General features: G+C 54.1%; 1 protein-coding gene and 1 long non-coding RNA gene across 2 annotated transcripts; one reads left to right on the forward strand and one right to left on the reverse strand.

Annotated features, from left to right (window-relative positions):
• The first annotated feature begins 8,406 nt into the window (after positions 1 to 8,406).
• Positions 8,407 to 22,018, forward strand: RPN1 (ribophorin I). Its single transcript, XM_086368782.1, has 10 exons — positions 8,407 to 8,688; positions 11,171 to 11,235; positions 11,749 to 12,055; positions 15,567 to 15,776; positions 16,624 to 16,816; positions 17,176 to 17,275; positions 17,943 to 18,081; positions 18,385 to 18,504; positions 20,255 to 20,500; positions 21,470 to 22,018. The coding sequence occupies exons 1-10, from the start codon at positions 8,422 to 8,424 to the stop codon at positions 21,650 to 21,652; spliced, it is 1,830 nt and encodes a 609-aa protein (XP_086224908.1). The 5' UTR covers positions 8,407 to 8,421; the 3' UTR covers positions 21,653 to 22,018.
• Positions 21,862 to 24,951, reverse strand: LOC147348765 (uncharacterized). The gene is made up of 2 exons (XR_015151918.1): positions 24,882 to 24,951; positions 21,862 to 24,125 (listed from the first exon to the last, which is right to left on the reverse strand). It is a non-coding gene; the product is annotated as an uncharacterized LOC147348765 (long non-coding RNA).
• Positions 24,952 to 26,875: the final 1,924 nt, after the last annotated feature.

Here is a 26,875-nt window from a genome sequence, read left to right on the forward strand (position 1 = left end):
CGGAAAATGACGGATGTTGGCTCCTACAATACGTGGACGACCTGCTGCTGGCTGCCGAGACCAAGGGAAAATGCTGGGAAGGGACAAAAGCACTGCTCCAGCTGCTGATGGAAGCAGGTTCCCGGGTGTTGAAGAAGGCGCAGCTCTGCAAGGAGGCGGTCAGGCATCTGGGGTTTGTTTTAAAGAAGGGCACAAGGTTATTGGACCAGTCCAGAAACGAGGTGATCCTGAGAATCCCAACACCTAAGACTCGTCGGCAGGTCTGGGAGTTTCTGGGAGCTACTGGGTTTTGCAGAATCTGGATTCCAGGATATTCCCAAATGGCCCACCCTTTATATGAACTCCTGATAGGGCCTAAGGAAAGTCCACTACATCGGACTGGAAAACAACAAAAAGCCTGTGATGAACTAAGTCTGGCAATTCTACCAGCCCCCGCACTGGGGTTGCCAGACCTTGCCAAGCCTTTTCCTCTGTAAGTGACTGACAAGGACAGAACAGCAATGGGAGTGTTAACTCAGTGTTAAGGTGAGACAGGCCTGTAGCCTCTCTCTCAAGGCAGCTTGACAACGTCGTCACCTGGTGGCCCGGACGCCTGCGAGCCATCGCCGCAGTTGCCCTACTTGCACGAGAAGCTACTAAATTGACTTTAGGCCAAGATCTGGTCATAAGAGTCCCACATGAGGTCAACGCAGTCTTACGAGGAGATCCCCACAAATGGCTATCAAACTCCCGGATTATTCAATATCAAGGGTTGTTATGTGAAAACCCTAGCCTCCGTATTGAGCCTTGCCAGACTTTAAACCCAGCCACATTCCTTCCAGCGGGAAAGGGTGGACCTCCTCAGGACTGTGGGGAAGTCTTGGAAGAAGTCTACGCTAGCAGACCTGACCTCCAAGACCATCCGATTCAGGACCCTGACTGGGTCATATAAACTGACGGCACTAGCCTGATGAAACAACGGCAGCGGCTGTCGGCTTACGCTATAGTCACAGAAAAGACTGTCATCGAGGCTGGCCCCTTGCCACAACACTGGTCTGCTCGATGAGCCGAGTTATGGGCCTTGGTTTGGGCACTCCAGTTTTCAAAAGGCAAGAGAGTGAACATCTCCACCGACTCCAGGCACGCCTTTGCCACACTGCAGGTACACGGGGCTCTGTATAAGGAGAGGGGCCTCTGACAGCCAGTGGAAAAGATACCAAAAGTAAGGAAGGAATTCTGACCCTGTGAGATGCTGTCTGGGAACCAGAAACGGTTGCAGTCGTACACTGTCGAGGACATCAAAAAGAGGATACCCGCCAGGCTCGGGGACACAGACTGGCAGATAAGACCACTAAACAAGCAGCCGAGGGCGTGGGGATCACAAGTGAGGCCCCTGTTAAAGCGCTCGTATTGGCAGAACTTCCTGAGCCAGCATTGGACTCTCCAAAATACGCTGCAGCCCATAACCAACTAGCCAAAGCGGAAGGGGCTATTAAGACTGAAAAGGGACAGTGGGAATTGCCAAGTGGCAAATTATTGGTACTGGAGGAGCTGGCGCCCACCCTGGTAAGCCAAACACACCGAGTGACCCACCTGGGCCATGCTAGACCGGAAGAGCTAACTCGAAACTATTCCCTGGCTCCCCGCCTCTCTTCCCTACGCAGGGCAGAGTCTCAGAACTGCGCCGTCTGCTCACAGGTCGATGCTGCCTCTCGGCGCAGACAGAAACCTCTGGGGATTCAGCGGAAAGGCACGCTGCCCTTTGAACACCTGGGAGTGGACTTCACTGAAATGAAACCTCACCGACACTACCGTTACATGCTGGTCACGGTATGTACTTCTCGGGGTGGGTAGAAGCTTTTCCTACCTGGACTGAAGGAGCGTCAGAAAGTAGGCCGGTGCCTGCTTAGGGAGATAGTCCCCAGATTTGGATTTCCTACCAGCAGTGGATTGGACAATGGCCCGGCTTTCATAGCTGATGTAGTACAACAAGTGAGTAAAACTTTAAACATCAAATGGAAACTGCACACTGCATAGACCCCAGAGTTCTGGGATGGTGGGACGGACCAACCGGACACTTAAAGAGACTCTCCAAGTGGATCATAGAGACTGTTCCTGGGTGGATTTGCTTCCGATGGCTCTACTCAGACTCAGGGTGACCCCTCGGTCCCATGGCTACTCTCCATACGAAATTGTATATGGGAGACCCCCTCCCATAATAAAACAGGTATCAACCAATTTGCCTAGGATAAGGGGGGATGGGATTTCGCAGCAGATGGAACAGTTAGGTAAGATAATTAGTCAGGTAACTACGTTTGTACAAGAAAGAGTGCAGTTCCCTTTGGGGGAACAGATTCTTGAGTTTACGCCTGGTAACCAAGTATGGGTCAAAGATTGGAAACATGACTCACTAGCCCCTCGGTGGAAGGGCCCTTATGTTATTCTAACTACCCCTACTGCAGTTAAAGTTGCAGGTATTGCCCCTTGGATCCATCATACGAGGGTGAAGAGAACATACCACGCAGACCCCAAAAACGCTGAGTGGACTGCACAGAGGGACCCCGCTGACCCTCGAGAGACTAAGACCATCCTTAAGAAGAAGGAAAAGAAGATCCTGGACGAGCCCCTTCAGGATGAAGCCTCATAATCAACTCCTGCCGCTTGGCCTCATCAATGTGATTTTGAATTTAACTTCAGTTTCAACTCAGAACAATGTTTTCATCTCATGGGCACATTCCTACGCGGACTTCCACAATACCTCCAGCTGCTGGGTGTGTGGGGCTATGCCTCTGTCTGTGATGGATGGAATTCCTTGGTGGGTGTCACCGCTCTGCCAAGGAGATTTTTTAAACCACTCTGCTCTTTTCTGGGACGACAAAAGGACACTTTCCTCGCTCTTGTCAACCATAACCTCTCCTGCTCTCTTGCTGTAAACCAGACGTCAACAGACTCGGGTCATGGGGTTACATGTGATACACATGCCAGTTTCATAGAAGTAATAAAAGCCTATACCTCACATTTAAAGAGCAAAAAGGAAAAAGGCTCCCTGACCAGCAAGGGAGGACAAGCCTCTAGATATGTTGAACAATTTTACCAAGTCTGGGATGAATACTTTTGGATGGCCCCAGAAAGTTCAGTTCAGTTCAGTCGCTCAGTTGTGTCCGACTCTTTGTGACCCCATGAATAGCAGCACGCCAGGCCTCCCTGTCCATCGCCAACTCCCAGAGTACACTCAGACTCACATCCATGGAGTCAGTGATGCCATCCAGCCATCTCATCCTCTGTCGTCCCCTTCTCCTCCTGCCCCCAATCCCTCCCAGCATCACAGTCTTTTCCAATGAGTCAACTCTTCGCATGAGGTGGCCAAAGTACTGGAGTTTCAGCTTCAGCATCATTCCCTCCAAAGAAATCCCAGGGCTGATCTCCTTCAGAATGGACTTGTTGGATCTCCTTGCAGTCCAAGGGACTCTCAAGAGTCTTCTCCAACACCACAGTTCAAAAGCATCAATTCTTCGGCGCTCAGCCTTCTTCACAGTCCAACTCTCACATCCATACATGACGACAGGAAAAACCATAGCCTTGACTAGACGAACCTTTGTTGGCAAAGTGATGTCTCTGCTTTTGAATATGCTATCTAGGTTGGTCATAACTTTCCTTCCAAGGAGTAAGCATCTTTTAATGTCATGGCTGCAGTCACCACCTGCAGTGATTTTGGAGCCCCAAAAAATAAAGTCTGACACTGTTTCCACTGTTTCCCCATCTATTTCCCATGAAGTGATGGGACCGGATGCCATGATCTTCGTTTTCTTAATGTTGAGCTTTAAGCCAACCTTTTCACTCTCCACTTTCACTTTCATCAAGAGGCTTTTTAGTTCCTCTTCACTTTCTGCCATAAGGGTGGTGTCATCTACATATCTGAGGTTATTGATATTTCTCCCGGCAATCTTGATTCCAGCTTGTGCTTCTTCCAGCCCAGCGTTTCTCATGATGTACTCTGCATATAAATAAGCAGGGTGACAATATACAGCTTTGACGTACTCCTTTTCCTATTTGGAACCAGTCTGTTGTTCCATGTCGGGTTCTAACTGTTGCTTCCTGACCTGCATACAGATTGCTCAAGAGGCAGGTCAGGTGGTCTGCGATTCCCATCTCTTTCAGAATTTTCCACAGTTTATTGTGATCCACATAGTCAAAGGCTTTGGCATAGTCAATAAAGCAGAAATACATGTTTTTCTGGAACTCTCTTGCTTTTTCCATGATCCAGCGGATGTTGGCAATTTGATCTCTGGTTCCTCTGCCTTTTCTAAAACCAGCTTGAACATCAGGAAGTTCACAGTTCACGTATTTCTGAAGCCTGGCTTGGAGAATTTTGAGCATTACTTTACTAGCCTGTGAGATGAGTGCCATTGTGCAGTAGTTTGAGCATTCTTTGGCATTGCCTTTCTTTGGGACTGGAATGAAAACTGACCTTTTCCAGTCCTGTGGCCACTGCTGAGTTTTCCAGAATTGATGGCATATTGAGTGCAGCACTTTCACAGCATCATCTTTCAGGATTTGAAATAGCTTAACTGGAATTCCATCACCTCCACTAGCTTTGTTCGTAGTGAGGCTTTCTAAGGCCCACTTGACTTCACATTCCAGGATGTCTGGCTCTAGGTCAGTGATCACACCATTGTGATTATCTGGGTTGTGAAGATCTTTTTTGTACAGTTCTTCTGTGTATTCTTGCCACCTCTTCTTAATATCTTCTGCTTCTGTTCGGTCCATACCATTTCTGTCCTTTATTGAGCCCATCTTTGCATGAAATGTCCCCTTGGTATTTCTAATTTTCTTGAAGAGATCGCTAGTCTTTCCCATTCTGTTGTTTTCCTCTATTTCTTTTCATTGATGTGGTCCACTGGAAAAGGGAATGGCAAACCACTTCAGTATTCTTGCCTTGAGAACCCCATGAACAGTATGAAAAGGCAAAATGATAGGATACTGAAAGAGGAACTCCCCAGGTCAGTAGGGGCCCAATATGCTACTGGAGATCAGTGGAGAAATAACTCCAGAAAGAAATGAAGGGATGGAGCCAAAGCAAAAACAATACCCTGCTGTGGATGTGACTGGTGATAGAAGCAAGGTCCGATGCTGTAAAGAGCAGTATTGCATAGGAACCTGGAATGTCAGGTCCATGAATCAAGGCAAATTGGAAATCGTCAAACAGGAGATGGCAAGGGTTAATGTAGACATTCTAGGAATCAGTGAACTGAAATGGACTGGAATGGGTGAATTTAATTCAGATGACCATTATATCTACTACTGCGGGCAGGAATCCCTTAGAAGAAATGGAGTAGCCATCATGGTCAACAAAAGAGTCCGAAATGCAGTACTTGGATGCAATCTCAAAAACGACAGAATGATCTCTGTTCGTTTCCAAGGCAAACCATTCAATATCACAGTAATCCAAGTCTATGCCCCAACCAGTAACACTGAAGAAGCTGAAGTTGAACGGTTCTATGAAGACCTACAAGACCTTTTAGAACTAACATCCAAAAAAGATGTCTTTTTCATTATAAGGGACTGGAATGCAAAAGTAGGAAGTCAAGAAACACCTGGAGTAACAGGCAAATTTGGCTGTGGAATACGGAATGAAGCAGGGCAAAGACTAATAGAGTTTTGCCAAGAAAATGCACTGGTCATAACAAACACCCTCTTCCAACAACACAAGAGAAGACTCTATACATGGACATCACCAGATGGTCAACACCGAAATCAGATTGATTACATTCTTTGCAGCCAAGGATGGAGAAGCTCTATACAGTCAGCAAAAACAAGACCAGGAGCTGACTGTGGCTCAGATCATGAACTCCTTATTGCCAAATTCAGACTGAAATTGAAGAAAGTGGGGAAACCACTAGACCATTCAGGTATGACCTAAATCAAATCCCTTATGATTATACAGTGGAAGTGAGAAATAGATTTAAGGGCCTAGATCTGATAGATAGAGTGCCTGATGAACTATGGAATGAGGTTCGTGACATTGTGTACAGGAGACAGGGATCAGGACCATCCCCATGGAAAAGAAATGCAAAAAAGCAAAATGGCTGTCTGGGGAGGCCTTACAAATAGCTGTGAAAAGAAGAGAAGCGAAAAGCAAAGGAGAAAAGGAAAGATATAAGCATCTGAATGCAGACTTCCAAAGAATAGCAAGAAGAGATATGAAAGCCTTCCTCAGCGATCAATGCAAAGAAACAGAGAAAAACAACAGAATGGGCCCCAGAAAAGGGCCAATTAATTACTCCCGCTGCTATAGGCTGGGAACAAAAAGAACAAAGGGTAGGGTTTGGTGACTGTCCCTTAGACTCGAAAGAACTAAAATATATGGGATACCTATCCCCGAACAATGTAAATGAACATCCGCGGTCACATACCACCCCACCAGTCCATCCACTGGCCAGGCTCTGATTGGAATATAACCCTGGAATCTGCTGGGTGGCGCCCAATGGAACCCAATGGCTTTGTGGGCCTAACCTTTGGCCTTGGCTACCAATCGGCTGGGTAGGGCGCTGCATACTGGGATTCGCTTTTGCCCATGGCAGCATAAAGCCTAACCTACAACAAGCCTCAGTAACTCTACCTTATTTACATGCTAGGTAGACAAGATCTGTGTTTCAATGGTATGAATATATTGCTGCCTTATTTGTACCCTCTATAGGGACAACAGATGTTATGATTGAAGTAGAGGCCTTGACTAATTTCACAAAACAGGCCCTCCTAGATAGTACAAAAGCCATCCAAGCCTTAAATGAAGAGCAAATCCAAATGAGAAAAGCAGTAATTCAAAATAGAATGGCTTTGGACATACTCACAGCTGCTCAAGGAGGGACCTGTGCTATAACCAAGGTTGAATGTTGTGTATACATTCCTGACTTACCTGGCAGTGTATCGACTGCTTTAGATGACATGAAAAACCAGGTAAAAGCACTGTCAAATGAAAACATTCCTTTCTGGACTTTGGTCCTATCTTGGATGAAGGACGATTGGTGGAAAATTATATTTACCATTGTTGTAGTTGCCTTGATGGTTCTGCTTTGTGGACCCTGCATTTTACAATGTATTAGGAACTCTGTAACCCAAAGGTTGGTGTTGTTCTCTCAAATTGGCGGTCGGAGAGCCAGGGTGCAATATATCCCTATGAGTGATGCTCATACCATGAGTTAAGAGCATCAGGAGAGGGGAATTAAGGAGGAAACAGACAGAGCTGGACTCCATCTTAGACCAGGCTGCGAACATTAGGCTACACGCATGATCACCCTCCCAGTGGACTCTGAAGTTTGTGCCCGGTGTCTATAGAAATGGCATACCAATGGGAAACCAGACCCCCGATAAAAGAGCCTCAGGACTTGGACTCTCTATCGCCTAAAGAATATGCTAATGCTCTGTGTAACAGAACAAAGTCGTAAATTCCAACCTTGTTCAGACTAGTTTCAGGGAATTTGGGGAGGTGGGTTTAAGCTGTACACTTAGGGCATATAAGGTTTTCACAAAAACTGGTCAGGGTCCTTGGCTAAGAGGAGACGCTGCCTCGGGCCCGCCGGCGTAATAACCCGCACTCCGCTATCTGCATTGTCCTTCTGAGTGAGCTTGCTTCCCGCAGCGCGTGGCTACCACTGGATGAGCTCGTGCTTCCTCGGGTTTTGAGAAGAGCTTGTGCTCCCAGGGTCCAGGGAGGTACTGAAGCAGCACACACCAAGAAGCTGGGGCCCGAGGCAGCCCTGAGGCCTCCCGGGCAGACGAGTCAGTCCGCAGTTTTCAGGTGTAATTGCTCCCTTCAGGTTCCAGATTCTGGGACAGCGAGTCTGGCCTAGACTGGGGTCTCGTTCCCTTCGAGCACCGGTAATGTTTGGCGCACTTTGACTCACAAACGGAAGTAATCAAAGTCCCTAGGACTGCGGAGTTCTATGGCCCAGGTTGCCCACCATCTTCCAGACATCTTCCCTCCTTCTTCCTCGCCAAAACTAGGTTCTCCGCTAAAGGGATGTCTTCCTGTCCTTTCTTCAGATGGGTATGCAACTCAAAGTTCAGTCAAGTCGCTTCTTGAGACAGTCAATGAAGAGAATGCAAGTGTCTTCAGGTTTACAGGGAATTTGGGGGCAGTATTTTCTAAGCTAAAAAGTAACAATGCCACCCACTCAGCGGCACCACTTCCTGGGGAGGGACGCAGAAGCCGCTCCGCCTTCCGGCGGTGGGGCCAGCAGGCGCCGCCCTCCGGGACACGAGGCCGCCGCGCGCGCAGGCAGGCGCTCGGCGGGCCGCCCGTTGCCATGGAGACCGGGTCCTCGTGCGGGCGCCGCCATCTTGGGCTCCGGCCGGGCCAATGAGCGGCTGCGCCGTGGCGGACGCGGGGCGCGCGCGAGCGTGCGGGGGGCGGGCGCCCTGCGGCTCAGCTCGGTCCTGGCCATGGAGGCACCCGCAGCCCGCCTGCTGCCGCCGCTGCTGCTGCTGCTCGCGGCCTGCGCCCCGGCGCCGGGCCGCGCCTCCTCGGACGCGCCGCTGCTGGTCAACGAGGATGTGAAGCGCACGGTGGACCTGAGCAGCCACCTGGCCAAGGTGACGGCCGAGGTGGTCCTGGCGCACGCGGGCAGCGGCTCCTCGCCCCGCGCCGCCTCCTTCCTGCTGGCGCTGGAGCCCGAGCTGGAGGCCCGGCTCGCGCACCTCGGCGTGCAGGTGAGCGGGGCGGCGGGGCGGCGGGGCGGCGGGGCGGGCCCGGGCGGCGGGGCGGCTCGGCGTCCGCCCCGGACACGTCAGCACCGGCCTGCGGCGCGGGCGGCCGGGCCCCGGCCCTGCGGGGTCACGGGGAGCCGCCTGTGGTCACAGCGGTAGGAAGCTCCGATCTCCTGCTTCCAAGGTTGTGCCTCTTTGAAACCGTTGCACACAGAACGCATTTCTTACGGCTGCGAAGAACTCTTTAAAAAAAAAACAGTTCTCTCTTCTTTAAGTTAGTTTAAAAGCTCGTGCGAGTAATACGGTACAGAAGAGGAAAGTCCCGTTCTCTGCCCCCCCGGCGTGTCCTCACTCTGACAGTAAGCAGTAAACGGCTCCCCAGGCGGCTTCTTTCTTGCAGGCACTTCAGTCGTCAGTTTACGTCTCTCGAGGAGGCAGTGCTGGCTTTGGGCGCAGGGGATACGCATGCACGGAGGTTTGCCTTTCATTGCTGTTCCCATTAGACAACGTGGATTAAGTGGTTACTCAATTATGAGTTGGGAAAATAGTCATTACAGTGTCGTACTTCTGAACTTGGAGCTGTAAAGTTGCCTTTATAGAGGTCATGCTTCCGAAATGACTCCTGTTCCCTTTCAGGCCTCCTCCATGATGTAGGACGCAGTTTTACTTCAAGCTTTGTGGAAGCATGGATTAAAACTTCACTTTTCTGTTCTGAACTGTTAAGTCCTACTCTTTTATAAAAGCTCCTCCTACCTAGCGAGGTTGCCAGAGTGTAACCAGACAACAGCAGAAGCTATCTGGCCATCGTGCCTGGAGAGCGCGCTTCCGACCTGGATTACTGTACTGGTGTCTTACTGAGAATTCACCTGCTGTTGGGTGTTGTCGTCGGCATTTTAAGGACATTCTCATTTAACTCTCACGACAGCCCTTTGATGTGTAGGTACTCTAACTGCAGGTGAGGGCTGGAGTCTGGGGGCTGAGTTGTTAAAACCCCTGCCTGCAGTCTTAGGGTAGAGTCAGGGCTTAGGCTAGTTTGTTTAAGACTTCATTTGTGTTCTTCAGCACACTGCACTGCCTCTTCTGGCCTAGGTGAGAAGAGGCAGGGTTCTGCAGGAGTATGAAACCTCGCGGTCCCATCACCAGATTTATCCAGAGTCTTTTTTTTTTAATTTGGAGTCCAAAAGAGAGGCTCTTTTGTACCTCTTTCTCAGTGGGGGACATAACCAGATGATGAACTTAACCAAGACGATGTGTATTTTCCAACAACTGACTGGGAGTCTTGGTGCGGTTGCTTGAAGTATTTTCAGGGAATTATCTTCACCCTTACATGTAGAATTTCAGAAGCTGGTGGAAGGGACTGTGGGGATCAGTGACTAGGAGCCAGTGGTTCCTTGTCTCCTTGCCACCAAAGACATTTTTCCTTTCATTTACATCCTATATTTGAAACCTTTTGTCTCTAATCTTTTGTTAGTTCAGGCAGTGAATCTGATAAATACTTAAAAATGAAGAGGAATAGTTCTTAAGACAAAATCACCATATAGCTGAACAGTGAGAGTTCCTGATAAATAGGAATATACTAGAATGTTCCCATTGTGCTAAGAGTGAAATCGGTTGTGTTTATTAGGCTGTTTGACTCTGTTGAGGATGATCGTATGATAACTTTTAGGCTTTTGAGATACTACAAACAGCTTTCTCATGATAGCTTTGCATACTCTATTGGGGATCACTGCTTCAGTCCTCAAAGGTAGTCTTAAATTTTTTTCTTTTGGTGGAGTTTGGGTTGGCAAAGAGATAGTGGTGGGTGTATAAGCTTTCTCCTTAGCACCTGCTCCACAGTCTCATTCGAGACGCCTGCTCTCCTCAGAAGGACCCTGCAGCCCGCTGGAGTTGGCATGCTCTTTGTGGTTGTACACTGGGCTGCAGGGAGGGGTGAGGGGAAAGGAGTGTGTCGTGGAGGGAGGGCTGAGGGGAAAGGAGTGTGTCGTGGAGGGAGGGCTGAGGGGAAAGGAGTGTGTCGTGCCGTTCCAGCACCACTGTTAATGCCTTTTGTGCAAGTCAAGTCAGTTTTCATTACGCATGAGGCTTTTCTACTATACCAATAAATAATGCTCAGGTTTTTCCCACGCATGTTTGAGTGTAAATGAAGAACAAAATCTCCAGAAAGAAACCTTTCCGGCCTTTATATTTGGGCGTGTGAACTGTATTTGGAAGTATATCTTTAATTTGTACGTGTGTATTTTATCATTCAGGAAAATATTATGGTTTTATGGAGCATATTATACAGCTTATTCAGTGAAAAAGTCAGTCTTTTGAAGTGTTCCTGTATTTTGGTTGAAAAATTGTTACTGAATGGTGAAGAATTCGATCTTCACAAAGTTCTGGCAGCAGGAATTCTTTAACGTGGACATTCTGAGGCAGTTAATTGCTGACTCAAAATTTAGAGGCTAAAAGACAAAAAAGAATAACTTCCTTTGTCCTGATGCAGGTGAAGGGAGAGGATGAGGAGGAGAACAATCTGGAAGTGAGAGAAACCAGCATTAAGGGTCAAAGGTAAGGTGGCAGCCAGCATGCGTCTGCCTCGCCGCCTCCGGTTGCACGTTATCCGCAGGCTGGAACCCCAGCAGCAGAGTGGCCTGGCGCACCCGGCGTGTCGGGGGCTGCCTCAGCGCGCCTGGACGCGTCTCCGTGTCGGCCGGCCTTCCGTGCGGCTCTACTGCAATGCTTTCAGCACTTACCCTGTTGTTGGACATTTGGGTTGTTCGACACTCTAAACAACCTTGAGATGAACATGTAGACATTTGTGTTTTTATTTTGTTTGAGGTTTTTGGGCCACACTGCATGGCTTGCAGGATCTTCCCTGAGCCACCGCAGTGGAAGCCCAGAACCTAAGCCCTCGGCCACCAGGGAACTCCCTGGACGTTTGTCTTAAAAGGCTTACATTAATAGGTTGAAGGTAGTCTCTTAGAGGCCAGTGGTGTCACCTTGGCACAAAATATCGCTGTGCCTTTGAGCCGCTCTTTTCTCAGTGTCTCAGTCTCTTGTTTCCCCTCGTTCTTTCTGCAGCGGGAGATTATTCACAGTCAAGCTCCCAGTGGCTCTTGATCCTGGGGCCAAGATCTCGGTTATCGTGGAAGCCGTTTATACCCACGTGCTTCAGCCGTACCCAACCCAGATCACCCAGTCGGAGAAGCAGTTCGTGGTGTTTGAGGGGAACCATTACTTCTACTCGCCCTACCCGACCAAAACGCAGACCATGCGTGTGAAGCTCGCCTCCCGGAATGTAGAGAGCTACACCAAGCTGGGGAACCCCACGCGCTCCGAGGACCTCCTGGACTACGGACCCTTCCGTGACATCCCTGCCTACAGTCAGGTGGGCCCTCGCCACACTTGTCAGCTCTGGAGTCCTAGAGGGACTGCTCGTTGAGAGCCTTGGGTGGGACTCCAGGGCCCTTTGTAAAATCAACCCCAGGATTTAAACCTGCTGAGAAGTGACTCCGTGGGGCTCACCCCCCTCCTCCTGGGAGTTCAGGTAGAGGCTGCGGCTTGAGGAAGGCTTTGTAAAGGAGGTGGGACTTGGGGCAGAGGCAGATAAAGCGTCATGGGCAGAGGTGTCACGGTGGCATCCGAGCTCTACCTTAGGCTTCAGCTGGCCTTTCTCTTTTTTCGCTCTATACTCGCAGTAGATTTTTTTTCAAGTTCTCAAAGCAAAGCATGAAAGAAAGTGAAGTTGCTCAGTTGTATCCGACTCTTTGCGACCCCATGGACTGTAGCCTACCAGGCTTCTCAGTCCATGGGATTTTCCAGGCAAGAGTACTGGAGTGGGGGGCCATTCCCTTCTCCAGGACCACCTGTTTGTTTTCTCCAGGGGATCTTCCCGACCCAGGGGTTGAACCTGGGTCTCCTGCATTGTAGGCAGACGCTTTACCCTCTGAGCCTCCAGGGAAGCCCAAAGCAAAGCCTGTGGACATTTAAAAATCTCTGGTGGTGTACTTTCAAATGGTTTCTTAAATAATTTAGCCAGTTTGTTATGGCACCAGCAGTATGTGACTGCCAGCTTCCCCACATCCTTGTCAGTACTGGCATTAAATGCGATCACATGTGATTAATAATTCAGTTGGATTTTTGAAAATCTAGTTGTAGAATGAATGAAGTGGCCATAGCTATAAGAATTAAAATACACCTTATCTTGTTCATTTCTTGGACTTCTGGGAAAGAAAGGTATCTTGGTTTTTTCCTTCCAGTTTTATCGAGGTATAATTGACATACAGCCCTGAGTAAGTTAAAGGCTTACAGTGCAAAAATTTACTTCCTCATGAAACAGTTATCGCAAGGAGCATAGCGCACATTCCTCAGCTCACGCAAAGTTAAAGAAACAGGTACTTGTTCAGACCTGGGCTCCAATTGCGGGTCTTCAGTTATAGAGTTTATGGGGTGAAGGGCTGTGAATTTTAAAAAAAAATTAAAAAACTCTTTTCTTGTGATGAGAACTCTTAAGATTTACTTTTAACCTTCATATATAATGTACAGCAATAGTAATTACATTTTTCACGTCGTACATTACATCCCTAGGACTTATTGATGTCGTAACTGGAAGTTTGTACCTTCTGACTGCCTTCATCCAATTCCCCTTCCCTCCACCCCCCCATCCCCCACGCCCCGCCTCTGGGGGCCACAAATCTGGTCTCTTTTTGTGAATTTGTCTTTTGCTTTTTGAAGTTTAATTGACCTACAACACTTCATTAGTTCCTGTTACGCAACATAGTGATTGAATATTTCTGTGCATTTCTGAATGACCACCAGGGAAAGCCCGGCTATGACGTGTCACCATACAAAGACACTCAAGCTGCCGACTGCACCCACGGATTCTGCATCTGGAGTGCTGCTCTCAGTGGCCCTCGCCTGTGCCCCTCCTCCCCCCGCGCCCCTCCTCCTCCCTGGCCCCCCCCCCTCCTCCCCCAGTGCCCCTCTCCTCCTGCCTCCCCCGGCGCCCCTCCCCCTCCCCGGCCCCTCCTTCCTCCCCTGGATCCCCCTCCTCCTCCCCCAGCTCCCCTGGCCCCCCAGCCCCCTTCCTCCTCCCTCTGCGCCTCCTCTCCTCCCCCTGTGCCCCCCTCTCCTCCCCCGCCCCCCTCCTCCTCCCCCAGCTCCCCCTTCCTCCCCTGGCCCCCCACCCCCCCTCCTTCCCCTGTGCCCCCCTCTCCTCCCCCTGCGCCCCCCTCTCCTCCCCCGCCCCCCTCCTCCCCTTGCGCCCCCCTCTTCTCCCCCATCCCCTCCTCCTCCCCCTGCGCCCCCCTCTCCTCCCCCGCCCCCTTCCTCCCCCTGTGCCCCCTTCTCCCCTGGCCCCCACCCCCTCCTCCAACTCCCCCCCCCCGCCCCCCGCCTCTGGGGCCCCCCTCTCCTCCTCAATGGCGACCACCTGTTTGTTTTTATGACTGTTTCTATTTCCTTTGTCCATTTGTGTTTCAGAGTCTGCATTTAAGTGAGACCATGCAGTGTTTGTCTTGTCTGAGTGATATTTTACTTGGATACTTGGCTGTACCCTCTAGCTGTATCCACGCTGTCACAAATGGCAGGCTTTCCTTCTTTCCTGCCTGAGCAGCGTTCCACTCTGTGTGTACCTCACATCCGTTCGTCTGGTGATGAACACTGAGGTTGCTTCTGTATCTTGGTTATTGTAAATGATGCTGCTGTGAACTTTGGGGTGCAGGAATCTCTTCTAATTAGTGTTCTCATTTTCTTGGATAAAGGCCGAGAAATAGAATTGCTGGGTCATGTGGTAGTGTGCGTTCCATTTTTTAAGGAATCTCCTGTACTATAGGGCGTCCCCGCTGGTTTCCGTAGTGGCTGCCCAGTTCATATTCCGACCGGCAGTGCACAGGGCTCCTTCTCCACATCCCCGCCAGCACTTGCTGTTTGTTATCTTTCTGGTAACAGCTGTTCTGACAAGTGATCTCTCCTTGTGGTTTTGGTTTGCATTTCCCTGATGATCAGTGACGTTGAGTGTTTTTCACTTGCCTTTGGCCGTCTGAATGTCTTCCTTGGAAAAATGTCTGTTCAGCTCCTCTCCCCATTTAAATCGGGTCATCTGGTTTTGATGCTGAGTTGTACACGTTCTTTCTGTGTCTTGGATGCTGACGCCTGACTGGCCGTGCCGTTCGCAGATGTCTTCGCCCGTTCGTAGGTGACCTTCCTTCTGTTGACAGTTCACTTGGCTCTGCAGGTTTGCAGGTTTATAGTTTATGTTTTCTGGTCCTTTCCTCATTTTACCTTTAAGATTTTTTTATTCAATTTATTTAAATTAAAAAGAAACAAAATAGTTCACCCATTTCTGCAACCCATGTCTCTGGCAACCACCAATCTGTTCTTTGTATCTGTGACCAGAAAGATTTCCTAATACTGACTTCAGGGCTTCTGGGTGTTTTTATTTGTAAAATGGGGATAAGTAGTACTTACTTCATTATGCTGTTCTGAAGACTAAATGAAACGGTTTGTTTATTTAGAGCTCATAAAGGAGTGACTGTCATGTACATACAGGTTAGCCACATAACAATATATTATCCTAAAACATCTCTTCTGTGAATTTTTCCAGATAACTTTTCTCCAGGAGAGAAAAATCCAGTAATGCTCTGCGTCTTGCTCAGTTTTAGGCTATTTGTTAACTCACCGGCGACAGATGATGTCTTCATTAGCTCTTACATATATTGATATTTCCCCGTTACTGTTTTTTCTTTATTTACGACTTAAGATTTTTAAAGAAGTTTTGTGGAGTTTTGTTTTTAACCATCCTGGGGCTGAGGTGTAGACTGTCTGCAGTCAGTTTGCCATGAGCTAGTGTTGATTCCTGTTCCCTCAGATCCTTGACCTCCTTGTTCCTTCCTCTGCAGGACACGTTCAAAGTGCATTCTGAGAACAACAGCCCTTTCCTGACCATCACCAGCATGACCCGTGTCATCGAGGTCTCCCACTGGGGTAACATTGCCGTGGAGGAGAACGTGGACCTGAAGCACACGGGCGCCGCGCTCAAGGGGCCTTTCTCGCGCTACGATTACCAGAGGCAGCCGGACAGTGGGGTCTCCTCCGTCCGCTCGTTTAAGGTGTGGGCTGATGGGCCTGGACACTGGGAGACACTGTGACTGTCTAGTCAGAGGGAGAACGATGGCCCAGCCTCAGGCCCTGGTCGGGGAACTAGCAGCACAGCCCGCCCCCCCCCACCAAAAAAAGCCCCATTCATGTAAGTCAGCCATTTTCTTTTACAGAAAATGGGAATAATGGAAAAAGGAACAAAACCAGACCCTAGCATTGCTAACACTTATGCGTATTTCTTTTTTCTTATAATATCGTTTTTAAAAAACATTTGATCGTATTGCATATACAGTTTTATATCTTCTTTTGTCTTATAAATGAAATCTTATAAGCATGTTCATGTACCTGCGTAATACAGAAGGGCTCAGTGAACAGACAAAGGCATTATATTTCCCCTCGATTATCAAAAGGTGCTTACAGGTTTGGAAGTAAATAATTTAAAAGTAAGTGAAAATTTTTTTAAATTGTAAAAAATACTAGGTGGAGAAACCCCTTTTGTAAATAAACCATAAAGCGTGTAGTGATTTGATGTGCTTTCTTCCATCTTCAGTGTCCCTTCCTGCAAAACAACTTACAGGTTATTTTTAGCTTTGTACTTAGCCCTTAGCATCTGCAAAGGTATTTATGGGAATCTGGCTATTTGCCACCCTTGACTGAGAAGCAGATGAGGTATCTAGAACGCTGAAGCCGGATGAGGGAAGTTAGGCTTTCCTGAGGTGGTTCACATGGAGATGGTCTCTTTATGGCGTGCTGTGCTGAGGAGCTTGGGGCGGGACATCTGTCCTGGGTCCTTCTGTGGGTGGTCCTTCTCTGGGTCCGTTTCTGGGGTCTCCAAAAAAGTGTGCTTGCTCTCTGCAGACCATCCTCCCCGCTGCGGCCCAGGACGTGTACTACCGCGACGAGATTGGCAACGTGTCCACCAGCCACCTGCTCATCCTGGACGACTCCGTAGAGATGGAGATCCGGCCTCGCTTCCCGCTCTTCGGTGGCTGGAAGACCCATTACATCGTTGGCTACAACCTCCCAAGCTACGAGTACCTCTATAACCTGGGTCAGTCTTCAGTAATTAGAGGGTGGAAAAGGCAAAGCCTGTCTTTTTCTTTCCTGTGGGGTTTCTCGTTGTTGTGTGTGATGATCTGATGGGGAGAGCGTGTTCTCCTCGTTCTCAGGAAGGCTGGCCTCAGGAACCCCTTCTCACGGGTGGCTTCCGTGTCTTCAGCATGCTGACAGCTGTCTCTGGAGCCCCATCAGACGCAGGGCGCTCCTTGAGCGAGAGCTGGCTGACGCGGCCTTTCATTAGTGGCGGGCACTTGGCAGTGGCCGTTGCTCCTTGTGGCGCGCAGGGCCTGGGTTCTAGCACTTGGAAAGGAGCACACGAGCCACTCACCGCTGTGTCTGCTCGACCCTTAGGAGACCAGTACGCGTTGAAGATGAGGCTGGTGGACCACGTGTTTGATGAGCAGGTCATAGACTCTCTGACCGTGAAGATCATCCTGCCGGAAGGGGCCAAGTGAGTGTGCCCTCCCTTCCTGCCCCTCCTGGTCCCACCCTCTTGTGTCTTGGGGACTCTGGGTTCCAGGGTGCAGAGGAGGGGCTCCTGGCGGTTTAACCTGGAACATCCACAGCAGGCCTGGGTGATGACCCCAGGCCGACGGGTGCCCACCAGCAGGAAAGAACTCAGAGTTGAGGCAGGCGGGTGGCCTGTGCTGTGCTCCTCACAGAGGGAAGGACAGTGGAGACAGTCTGTCCTATCTGGGCTGGTCAGACCAGGTTCAGAAGGCCAAGGTCTCAGATGGTGTATCAGGTTCCATGGTTATAGACAGAGGAGCTGTCTTTGGCCGATTTAAGCAGAAAGCAAGGAATCTGGAAGGGAGAGGGATCTCATCAAAAGACAGCCTCTGCTGAACCAGGATGGGGCACACAGAGCCCAGCATCTCCATGAGTCCAGCCGGTAGAAACCAGTGGACCCTCACAGGGCCGCCTGCCCTTGGCACGGGGGACGAGACGTGCTCAGGCAGGCTTTTCTGGCAGTGGGCCCCCGGTTTCGGGGCCAGGTGGAACCCCTGCTGGGCGGGGAGCGGAGTGGAATAGGACCGGGGCCCTGGGGGGTCCCTGGGCCTTGGGATCCTCGCTGTAGGAGTGTGGTTTGTCAGGCTGTCACACCCGGTCTCCTCCAGGAACATCCAGGTGGACAGTCCCTATGAGATCAGCCGCGGCCCTGACGAGTTGCACTACACCTACCTGGACACGTTCGGCCGGCCCGTCATCGTGGCCCACAAGGAGAACCTAGTGGAGCAGCACATCCAGGACATCGTGGTAGGCGCGCACGCTGCCCCCGAGAGTGGCCGCGGCACGCGCGCACGCCGGGCCCCCGAAAGCGGCCGCGGGCAGGGCAGGGCGCGCATGCTGGCCCCCCTGCAACCCCACTGAGGGTGGCCGCGGGCGGGGCGCGCACGCCGACCCCTGGGAGCGGCTACGGGCAGGGCACACACAGCGGCCCCCGGGAGCAGTCGCGGGCACGCGCACGCCGGCCCCCGAGAGCAGCCGCGGCCTGGGGAGGCCCCTGCCCCGGGCTCTGCATCCGGGCGCACCCCCGTCAGCAACGCTCCCCCTTCTCAGGTGCACTACACCTTCAACAAGGTGCTCATGCTGCAGGAGCCGCTGCTGGTGGTGGCCACCTTCTACATCCTCTTCTTCACCGTCATCGTCTACGTCAGGCTAGACTTCTCCATAACGAAGGTACCCGGCCGCCTGCGTGGCGTGCTTGCCCTGCGTCCGTCTGGACAACACACTGTAGCCTGGACAACCACCACCCCCCCCCCACCCCCGCCTGTGGCCCCGGCGATCCTTAACCTTGGAGCCCCTCCTCCTGTTGCTGTCATCATGGGCTGTGATGTTGTGAGGTCAGGCTGCCGCCAGGCGGCGAATGCCGTGGAGTGGGCAGCGGGCAGAGCGCCTCTGGAGCAAGGCGCCCCACCGGGCAGGAAGTGGGAGGTGTCTGGCTAGACGGAGCAGCATGCAGACAGCAGGGCGGCCTTCAGTGGGGCCGTGGGTTTGAACAAGGACCTTGGTCCGGCTGGTTCTGTGGTCCCCCAGGCTGCCCGGGGTGGGGGTGCACCAGGCAGTGGCCAGTTAGCCCTGTCACGTGGGAGGGCTGAGTCCAGGTTTTATGATGACATATGCCCATTTCCTAAGGTATAAAGACTGCTCATTCTTTCATTAATTTAAAGTGCTGAGTTTTAAAATAATTCTACATGTAGACATTTTGCAGAACCAGTAAAGACAAGTCGTGTGCCCCCATCACCCCGACGGAGCAGTTAACACTTGGGCCAATGTCTGTGTGTAATTTTCTCCCTGGGCCATCTGAGGGGGAGGCGCCGACCGTCCGTGCACGCTCAGGTGTGCGTGCAGCCTGCGGGCGCCGCCTCCAGTGGCTGGAGCACACGGATCAGCCCCGGGAGCATGGAGTCGTGTGAGGACGACCAGCGCGAGCCCTGCGCCTCCTGCCCCAGGGCGGCCTCTGGAGCGCGTGGTTTTCATGCTTGAGGCTCTGTTGATGCTGCGCTGCATTTAGTTGTCATATTTCCTTAGTCTCCTTTAATCTGGAACGTTTGTAATTTAGGTTTCTTATGGCTCTCCCTGAGAATTCCTGTTACGCGTTTTTGGTGAGAGCGTGATAAACTGGAGCCGTGTCTGTGGTGCGTGATGTGGGAGGCGCCTGGTGTCAGCTGGCCCAGGGCTGGTGGTGGTGACTCCTTGGATGACTTGGTGCCTGTCTGGTTTCTTCACCAAAAAGTTACTGCTTTTCTTTTTGCAATTAATACAGTCTGTTTGAGGCTATATAAATACTGTATACGTTCACCCATTAGGTATCAGTGTTCATTATCGGTTCTTGTCTGAACCTGTTAGCGGTTGTGGTGGCTGGAAAACTGTGGGGCCTTTTACCTTAGCAGTTGGCTGTCCACTGTAAGGAAAAGCATCCCTCATTGGTTGGTTGTTTGGATTCAGTGTTCTCTGTTGGATCACTGTCCACTGCTCTCTGCAGTAGGCCCGTGCTGAGAGGTTCTGGGGAGTGTGCGGGGCCATGTCTAAAGGGCTGTGGTGGCCATGGAGCTCGGGCTTCATCCTTAGGCCCTGAAGACACGTGGAGGTGCTGAGCAGGAGGGAGCCACAGTAAAGGCCCTGGGAGCCCCCCTGCCGCGGGCTCTCCTCCCTCAGCACCTCCCTGCCCTTGCGTGGCCCCTGGCGATAGCGTACCTTTCACCCCGTCTGTCTCTGCTGCCAGACCTGGATGTGACCCTGTGCCTCGTCTTCCCGGCCCATGCTGCCCACTGCTGAGCTGTCCAGCGCCAGGGTCGGCGAGTGTGCTTCTCTGGCTTCCCAGGAAGATGCTTTTCTGGCTTCACAGCTGGGGGCGGGTGCTCCTTGGGAGGTGACGGTCAGACCGGGCTCAGGCCCAGATGTCGTCACACACGATGTCTCTCCCCAGGACCCGGCTGCGGAAGCCAGGATGAAGGTGGCCTGCATCACAGAGCAGGTCTTGACCCTGGTCAACAAGAGGCTAGGTCTCTACCGTCACTTTGACGAGACGGTCAACAGGTACAAACAGTCGCGAGATGTGTCCACTCTCAACAGCGGCAAGAAGAGCCTGGAGACGGAGCACAAGGCCCTGACCAGCGGGCTGGCGCTGCTGCAGTCCCGGCTGAAGACCGAGGGCTCCGACCTGTGCGACAAAGTGAGTGCCTGCTGCCGCCGCGCACCCAGCTCACGTCTGCCTCGGCCCATGCAACCGATGGTGTGGGACACCCCGACTCGCCGCCAGCTTGTGGGGCGAGCACTTCCGTCGTGTTTCCGTGTTGCGTGTGCCCCCCTGGGGGTGTGAGATCTGGGGTCTCGGGGCCTGCACAGCACTGTCCACGTGGCCGCTGTGGAGCGCTGCCCCTCCAGCTGCTTGGGCTGTGGGGAGGAGCACTTTGAATGATGGCTTGGAGTCCAGGCTCTGATTCATACTTTGTGAACCAGGAAAGTTACCTAACTTGGGTGCCTCAGTTTCCGCATCTCTAAATTGGGGGCTGAGGGGAGCCCTCGGGTCCTGGCTGAGCTCGCAGCCGTCGTGGCTTCAGGCCTGTCAGTGTGTGTGAAGTGTGGGAAGCCCAGGGGTGAGGCTGAGAGCCGACCACTGCCCCTCCTGTCGCCCTGCGCTGCTCTCGCACGCGCACCTGCCCTTTCTGACCCATCAGTCATATACATCCTCAGGTGGGTGCTGTCTGTCGGCTTCCACGGGCGGGGTGCCTGTCTGTCGCGTCTGCTGTTTTCCAGAGCGTAGACGCGTGCCTGGCACCGTGGCTCATAGATACTCGCTAAGTGTTGGACGAATGTGGCTGTTAAAGGCCTCAGCTTGATGCCCAGTCAGTGGTAACGCACATTGCCTGCCCTGCTGTCCGTCCTTTGCCTGACAGTCCCTGGCCCAGTCTGGCAGTGGGAGGGAAGAGAACGGATGTTCCCCGAGTGCCTGCGTGTGCCCAGCACCGTGCAGGGGGCTCACGTGTTGTCACACTTGATGCTCACACTCTCCACGGCCCCAGGGCCAGAGACTGAAGGAACAGGGCTTGTAGGGGTGAAGCTGGCCTCTCCCCCCAGCGTCCCTGCCTTGGGAGGTGGTGCAGGGACACACTTGACCCTGCCCTGCTCTTGCCTTGGCCAGGTGAGCGAAATGCAGAGACTGGACGCGCAGGTCAAGGAGCTGGTCCTGAAGGCGGCGGTGGAGGCCGAGCGGCTGGTGGCCGGCAAGCTCAAGAAAGACACATACATCGAGAACGAGAAACTCATCTCGGGAAAGCGGCAGGAGCTGGTTGGCAAGATCGACCACATCCTGGATGCCCTGTAGCCCTGCAGACGCAGGCTTGGGCGTGAACGGCAAGGCCAGCACAGACCGGCTTCTGGAGTTTGCAGAATGCTTTCAAGGAAGACAGAAGTCAGGCCCTGCCTCAGGCAACGCAAGAAGCTTCATTTTTGTCCCTAAAATATCCCTTTAAAACAACAGCAAAACTTAAACGTCATGAACAACAAAATATCTTTGTGTTCTGAACAAAGAAGTTTTTGAGTTTTGTTTATTCTGAATCCTAGGATATTTTTGGCACCTGTAAGCCCCTTGTTTATGGCCTTCTAATTCCTGATGTGTGGGTATTTTACAAGCGTGTGTGTTTTTTAAAAAGTGTGTGTGACCAAGTGACAATAAAGTTGGGACTGTGAACTTGGGTTTCGTTGTGCTGAAAACCTCTCATAACTTATTTCTTAACTTTGGAGATAGTACTTTCATCAAGTGCTTTTTATCCACTAAACAATGGATTTGCAAAAAAAAGGGATTTGCTCCTGGGAGCAAGTTTGTGTGGCCAGTATAGGTTAATTTTACATCTGGGAACCCCGATGCCACAAAGGTAAAGTGGCCTGGGTGAGGCCCCGAGCCGTGTGGAGGGGTGTGGAGCACCCGGGGCACGAGTTCTTCCCGGCGCTAAGGCGACAGTGGAGCAGAGTCCGCGTGGAGAGCAGTGACGTGACGGCCAGACTCAGTCACAAATCGGCAAGCCCTCCGAGGGTACACACGGGAGGGCCCGGGCGGGATGGCCGTGCCAAGGCCCGGGGCCTCTTCAGGCTGCGGGCTGCACCCTGAAGTCAGGCGAAGGGCAAGCAGAGAGGGGGACACGCTCAGCTTTGACTCCAGCTGCGCGCCCGATGTCTCCCAGGCACAAGACGCGGGACCGGCCTCCGCGGGAGCCCCTCGCCCGCCCAGTGAGGTCCTGCCCCTCCTCCCGGGGCGTCTTCCCCGAGCCATTTTCCCGCACCGTCCGCCGGGAGCGGGGCAACGGAGCCGGCCGCCGCCGAACGGGCTGCAGCGACCCCGGCCCGCCTCGGACGGAGGGTCCCCCCGGCCGGCCGTCGGGCGGCTTCTCTTCCAGCCTCCCGCCCCCTGAGCTCGGGTAAATCTCTCACTGCGGAGCAGGAAGAAGAACCGCGGGGCCAGGGCCGAGGGCTCGTGCCGGAGGGCGCCCTCTGCCGGGCCGGCGGGCCGCGCCGAGGCCGCCGAGCCCACCGTCCGGAGCCGAGTGCGCAGGCGCAGAGGGCCTGCCGGGGAGCGCGGCCAGGGGAGCCGCGCATGCGCAAGGCCCCACCCGGCCTGGAGGCGAGGGCGCCACCTAGGGGCGCGCGCCGGGAGCGGCCGCCTGGCCTGGACCAGAGGTGTGCCGGAGCGGCGGGCGGCCGGGCTCGTCCATCACCCCAGCGCGGCCCGGCTGAGGCCTGGGCCCGGCCGCCCCAGCTCCGCGCTTCCTCAGTTCCGGGCCGCGGGCTGCCCTGCGCCTCCCTGGTCCTGGCTTCCCCCGTGGCCAGTGTGGCCTGGCGCCCCCTGCTAGTCCAGGGGCGAGGGTGGACTGGGCCGGCCCAGCGTGCCCGGAGAGGTGCTTTAGACGCGGACACGTCCACTGGTCGCGGACAAGCCTCCTCCCTGGGTCTCTGGTGGGGGGTGGGTGCCCCTGGGCCACGGGCGGTCCAGGCCCCCAGGCCAGCCTGCCGTCCGGCCCATCATCCGGCGCCGCTGTCCAGCCCCGTGATCCAGCCCGACTCCTCCGTGGCCGGGCCTCGAGCTGGCCCACGGCCGCGGGGGGCCAGCGGAGGAAAAGGGGGCCGAAGAGGCGGGCCGGGTGTCAGCCTCCCCCTCCATTTGTCTTGGAGGCTGACACGGAGAAACCCCAGAGGGCCGAGTGCGCCCTCACAGTTTCACCACAAGTATCCTGGCCGGGCGTCTGGCGCCGCGCTGATAGTGCAGCCCGCCGCAGGCCCGCCGGAAGCGCTGCCAGCGGTTGGGGCCGCGGCCCAGGCAGGAAAGGCCCCCGCGGCCGCCTGTGCCGGCTGTTGCCCGGACGGCGGGGCCTGAACCTGGGCACCCACAGGTCACCTGCCGGGGTGGCCAGGGAGGCGACTCAGAGGGAAGACGGAGCCTGCAGACCGGGCCAGGCCTGAGCCGGCGCTAAGGGCGGCTTTCCCTCCCGTGGTGGAGCCCCCGTGGTGCCCCCGACCCGGCCCTTCACGTTCGCAGCCTCCCTGCGGTCACTGGTCCCATGATCGCTGCGACAAGCCAGAACCAAGTGCAGGGAAACGTGTGAACAGAGAGCCTGGGTGGGCTGCAGGGAGAGCCGGCGGATGGGGCGTGGTTAGGAAAGCGGTCTGCCCGTCCGGAAGATCTGCAGATGCCCGACTCCAGCCCCGTTGTGGCCTTCTATTCAGGAGGCGGAATCCAGGAAGATCCATCTTAAGATGAGAAAGACAGGAGCCCCTTTCAATGCTGGAGGGGAAGAAGGAGGTCCCTGGGAGGGAAAAGTTGCCGATCAGGAGAGAAGGGGCCAGTGGAGGGAAGGGTCTCGAACCACAGGGCCTTGAGGGCCGAAGCGGGTTTCACGGGAGATCTCTGAGCGCTGGGCTGTGCCTCCCCGCAGCTCCGTGCAGGAAGCCAGTGTAGACCCTGTGGGGTCATTTCACAGTTGTCTTCACTGTGAGTCAAGGAAAGTTTTAGGCACTGGGGACACAGGAAATAGACAAGACCCTTTGTGACTTTCAGAAGGATGAGAAACTGGAAAATAAATCCTTGTAGGTAGTGCTGAGTGCTCTGAAGGAAATGAAATAGGTGATGTGATCAACAGAGCTGGCTGCAGGCTTGGGGAGGCTCCCAGGGCTGGCTGGAGGGCTGAGCCAGCCCTGCGGGTCCTGCTACCTCCGCCCTAGTGTCTCTCTGCGCCCCCACGCCCCCCCCCCACCAGAACCTCATGCCCCCAAGTCTTCCCTCTGGGTGGCTCCCCGTCCTTGGGTAAGTCCCTTCCCTCTGGGCTTGAAGTCTTCCTGCACAAGCCAACATCTGAGGGCCCTTCCAGCCCTGACACTGGGGTGGATGTTGGACCAGCCTCTCCCGGGGAGGGGGAGGCACAGGCCTTTGTTTCCCGGACCGTGGGCAGCAGCTGGGTGGTTGGAGGAGGGACCATCAGCCTGCTGGGGTTCTGTCTGGGTTCTGCAAGTCACCCGGGACCTTCCCACCCGTTTCCTGACCCAGACAACAGACCCCATCTTACCCGTGTTACAAGCAGGAGTCTGGACAGGCGGCTGTGACTCACTCGTGTGTGTCTCTGGGGAGGGCGTCGGGGCCCTTTCCAGGCTTGTGGGTCACAGGTCCCAGCAGAGCTCGACTCAAGGCCCGTCCCAGGGCGCGTCCACTTGGCTCAGAGCTCACTGTTTCTTGTTAGTGTCTCTTGGGTCAAGTTTGGGGTCGACTCTCGATGCCACATGTACGGTGTACGCCAGGATGTCCTGACCCAGAGAACCTCGCCATGTGTCCCCTGCCTCTGGACGCCCCCGCCCACAGCACTGGCCCTCACAGGCCTGTCGGTCCTCACAGGCGGGCTCACAGGCTCCGCCAGGATGGCCACGGTGTGCCCCCTCCTCAGGGCGCCCCCCCGGCTTGATGCAGTGTGTACCTGTTGAGTCCCTACAGCAGACCTGGGGAGGGGGTGTCACTCGTTTCCATGAGAACAGGATCCCAGGAAGGAGAAGCGGCCCTCCTGGGGCCACGTGTCCATCAGGCAGGTCCGGGGCCAGGCTGGTGGCAGGGGCTTGCGGAGCAGCCACTATTAGCTGCTGCCCACCCAACGCTGGGAGCCACCCCTGACCTGACCTGGCCCGAGACGGGCCCCCTGCAAAGTTCTGGGCTGCTCTCGAGTATCGTCCCCAGAGAGCAGCCGTGCCCACTGTTGGAAAGGAGAGTCTGGCGGTGACTTGAGGGAAACCCTGATTTGGGTGGGGGGCTCTGGGGGCAGACCCGGGCGCATATGAGCCTAACAGCAGCACAGCATCTCTTTCCAGGTGCTCATCAGTGAGGCGAGTGATACGGGCCCTCCACTGGGTGGGCATACAGACTAGGGAGGGGACCAGCGGCCGCAAGCTCCAGGCGGGCTGCTGGGCTGCTTTGCTGGCTCTGCCACCGCTCAGCTGCCCTGTACCTTCACGTCCCCACCTGGGAAACAGGGTAACGCTCACTGCTGAGAGTCGCTGTGAGTCACTGCTAAGGCTCGGCAGAGCTGGCGGGGCGGGCATGGCCAGCAGTGCGCTCTGGGTGGGGTCTGTTGTCACGGGAACATTTGCACGGTGGCGGGGGAGGGGCATGTGTTGGCCACCCTGCGACTCGGCCGCCGTTTCCCAGGGAGCTGACCCCCTTTTCTCAGGTCCCAGACTCCCCTGGGCGCCCGGCCCCGGAGCCTCAGATCCCACACATGCGATGGGGTGCCCAGGGTTGCTGTGGGGGGCGACACCCCGAGGAGGGGTCCTTGTCCACGACCAGAGCCCGACCCCGCTCCTCTGAGCCCCCTTCTCCCCTGGGCCTTGACCTTCGGGCTTGGGTGTGTTCCTCTCTGCACTGTCCGGGTTTATCAAGAATCCTGCCAGGTCTGTTCAGCAGGAACCCCCCCACCCTGTGTATCTGATGGGCTCCTCACCGCTCGCCACCCTGCCCTCAGCGAGGCTCTGGGGAGGTTGGTTTGGCCAGAACCCCGCCCGCTGGTGTTTCCTCTTAGTCATTGCCACCCACTGCCCGCACCTGCTCCTTGCCTGTAAATTCCCTTCTCCTGGCTGTGCTGAATGCCCCATCTCTTCCCCTATTGCAAGACGCCCCGATGTTGGGGCCTCTGGAATAATTTCTTTAATAGGGGTCCTGGGAGACCATACTTGTAGAGCACACAGCAGGTGCTCAATAAATGCCGGAATCCCACTAAACACCCCCGCCCCCAGGCCAGCCGCTGGACTCCGTCGGCTTCTTGTCGTTCTCCCGTGGACGGGTTCTGGGGCCCTGTGTGAAGCGACTGTTCTGCCGTTGGGGCCTGATTTCCCCAGCAAAGTCACGCGGCTGGGCCCTGACCCCTGAGTGGTGAGCGAGGCTCAGGTTTGCCCCAGAGACCCTCCGAGGCTGGTGGGGACTGCGACCCACCCCCCATCACCGCCAGAGGGAGCCCCTGCCCGGGAAATGCGCACACTGTCTCCTGGGCGCAGAGACCGCGCTGTGCCTTTGGGGCTGTGC

Source organism: Bos grunniens, chromosome 22 (genome assembly GCF_055505025.1).
Source record: "Bos grunniens cultivar Pamir isolate PY7600 chromosome 22, Bosgru_T2T1.0, whole genome shotgun sequence".
Classification (NCBI taxonomy): Eukaryota; Metazoa; Chordata; class Mammalia; order Artiodactyla; family Bovidae; genus Bos; species Bos grunniens.

Excerpts from the sequence above, each read along its gene's own strand:
- RPN1 (XM_086368782.1), top strand. The coding sequence starts at position 8,422 with ATGGAGGCACCCGCAGCCCGCCTGCTGCCGCCGCTGCTGCTGCTGCTC. Across the intron at positions 16,817-17,175 it reads CGAGTACCTCTATAACCTGG|GAGACCAGTACGCGTTGAAG; the intron begins GTCAGTCTTCAG and ends CTCGACCCTTAG. Across the intron at positions 17,276-17,942 it reads ATCCTGCCGGAAGGGGCCAA|GAACATCCAGGTGGACAGTC; the intron begins GTGAGTGTGCCC and ends GGTCTCCTCCAG.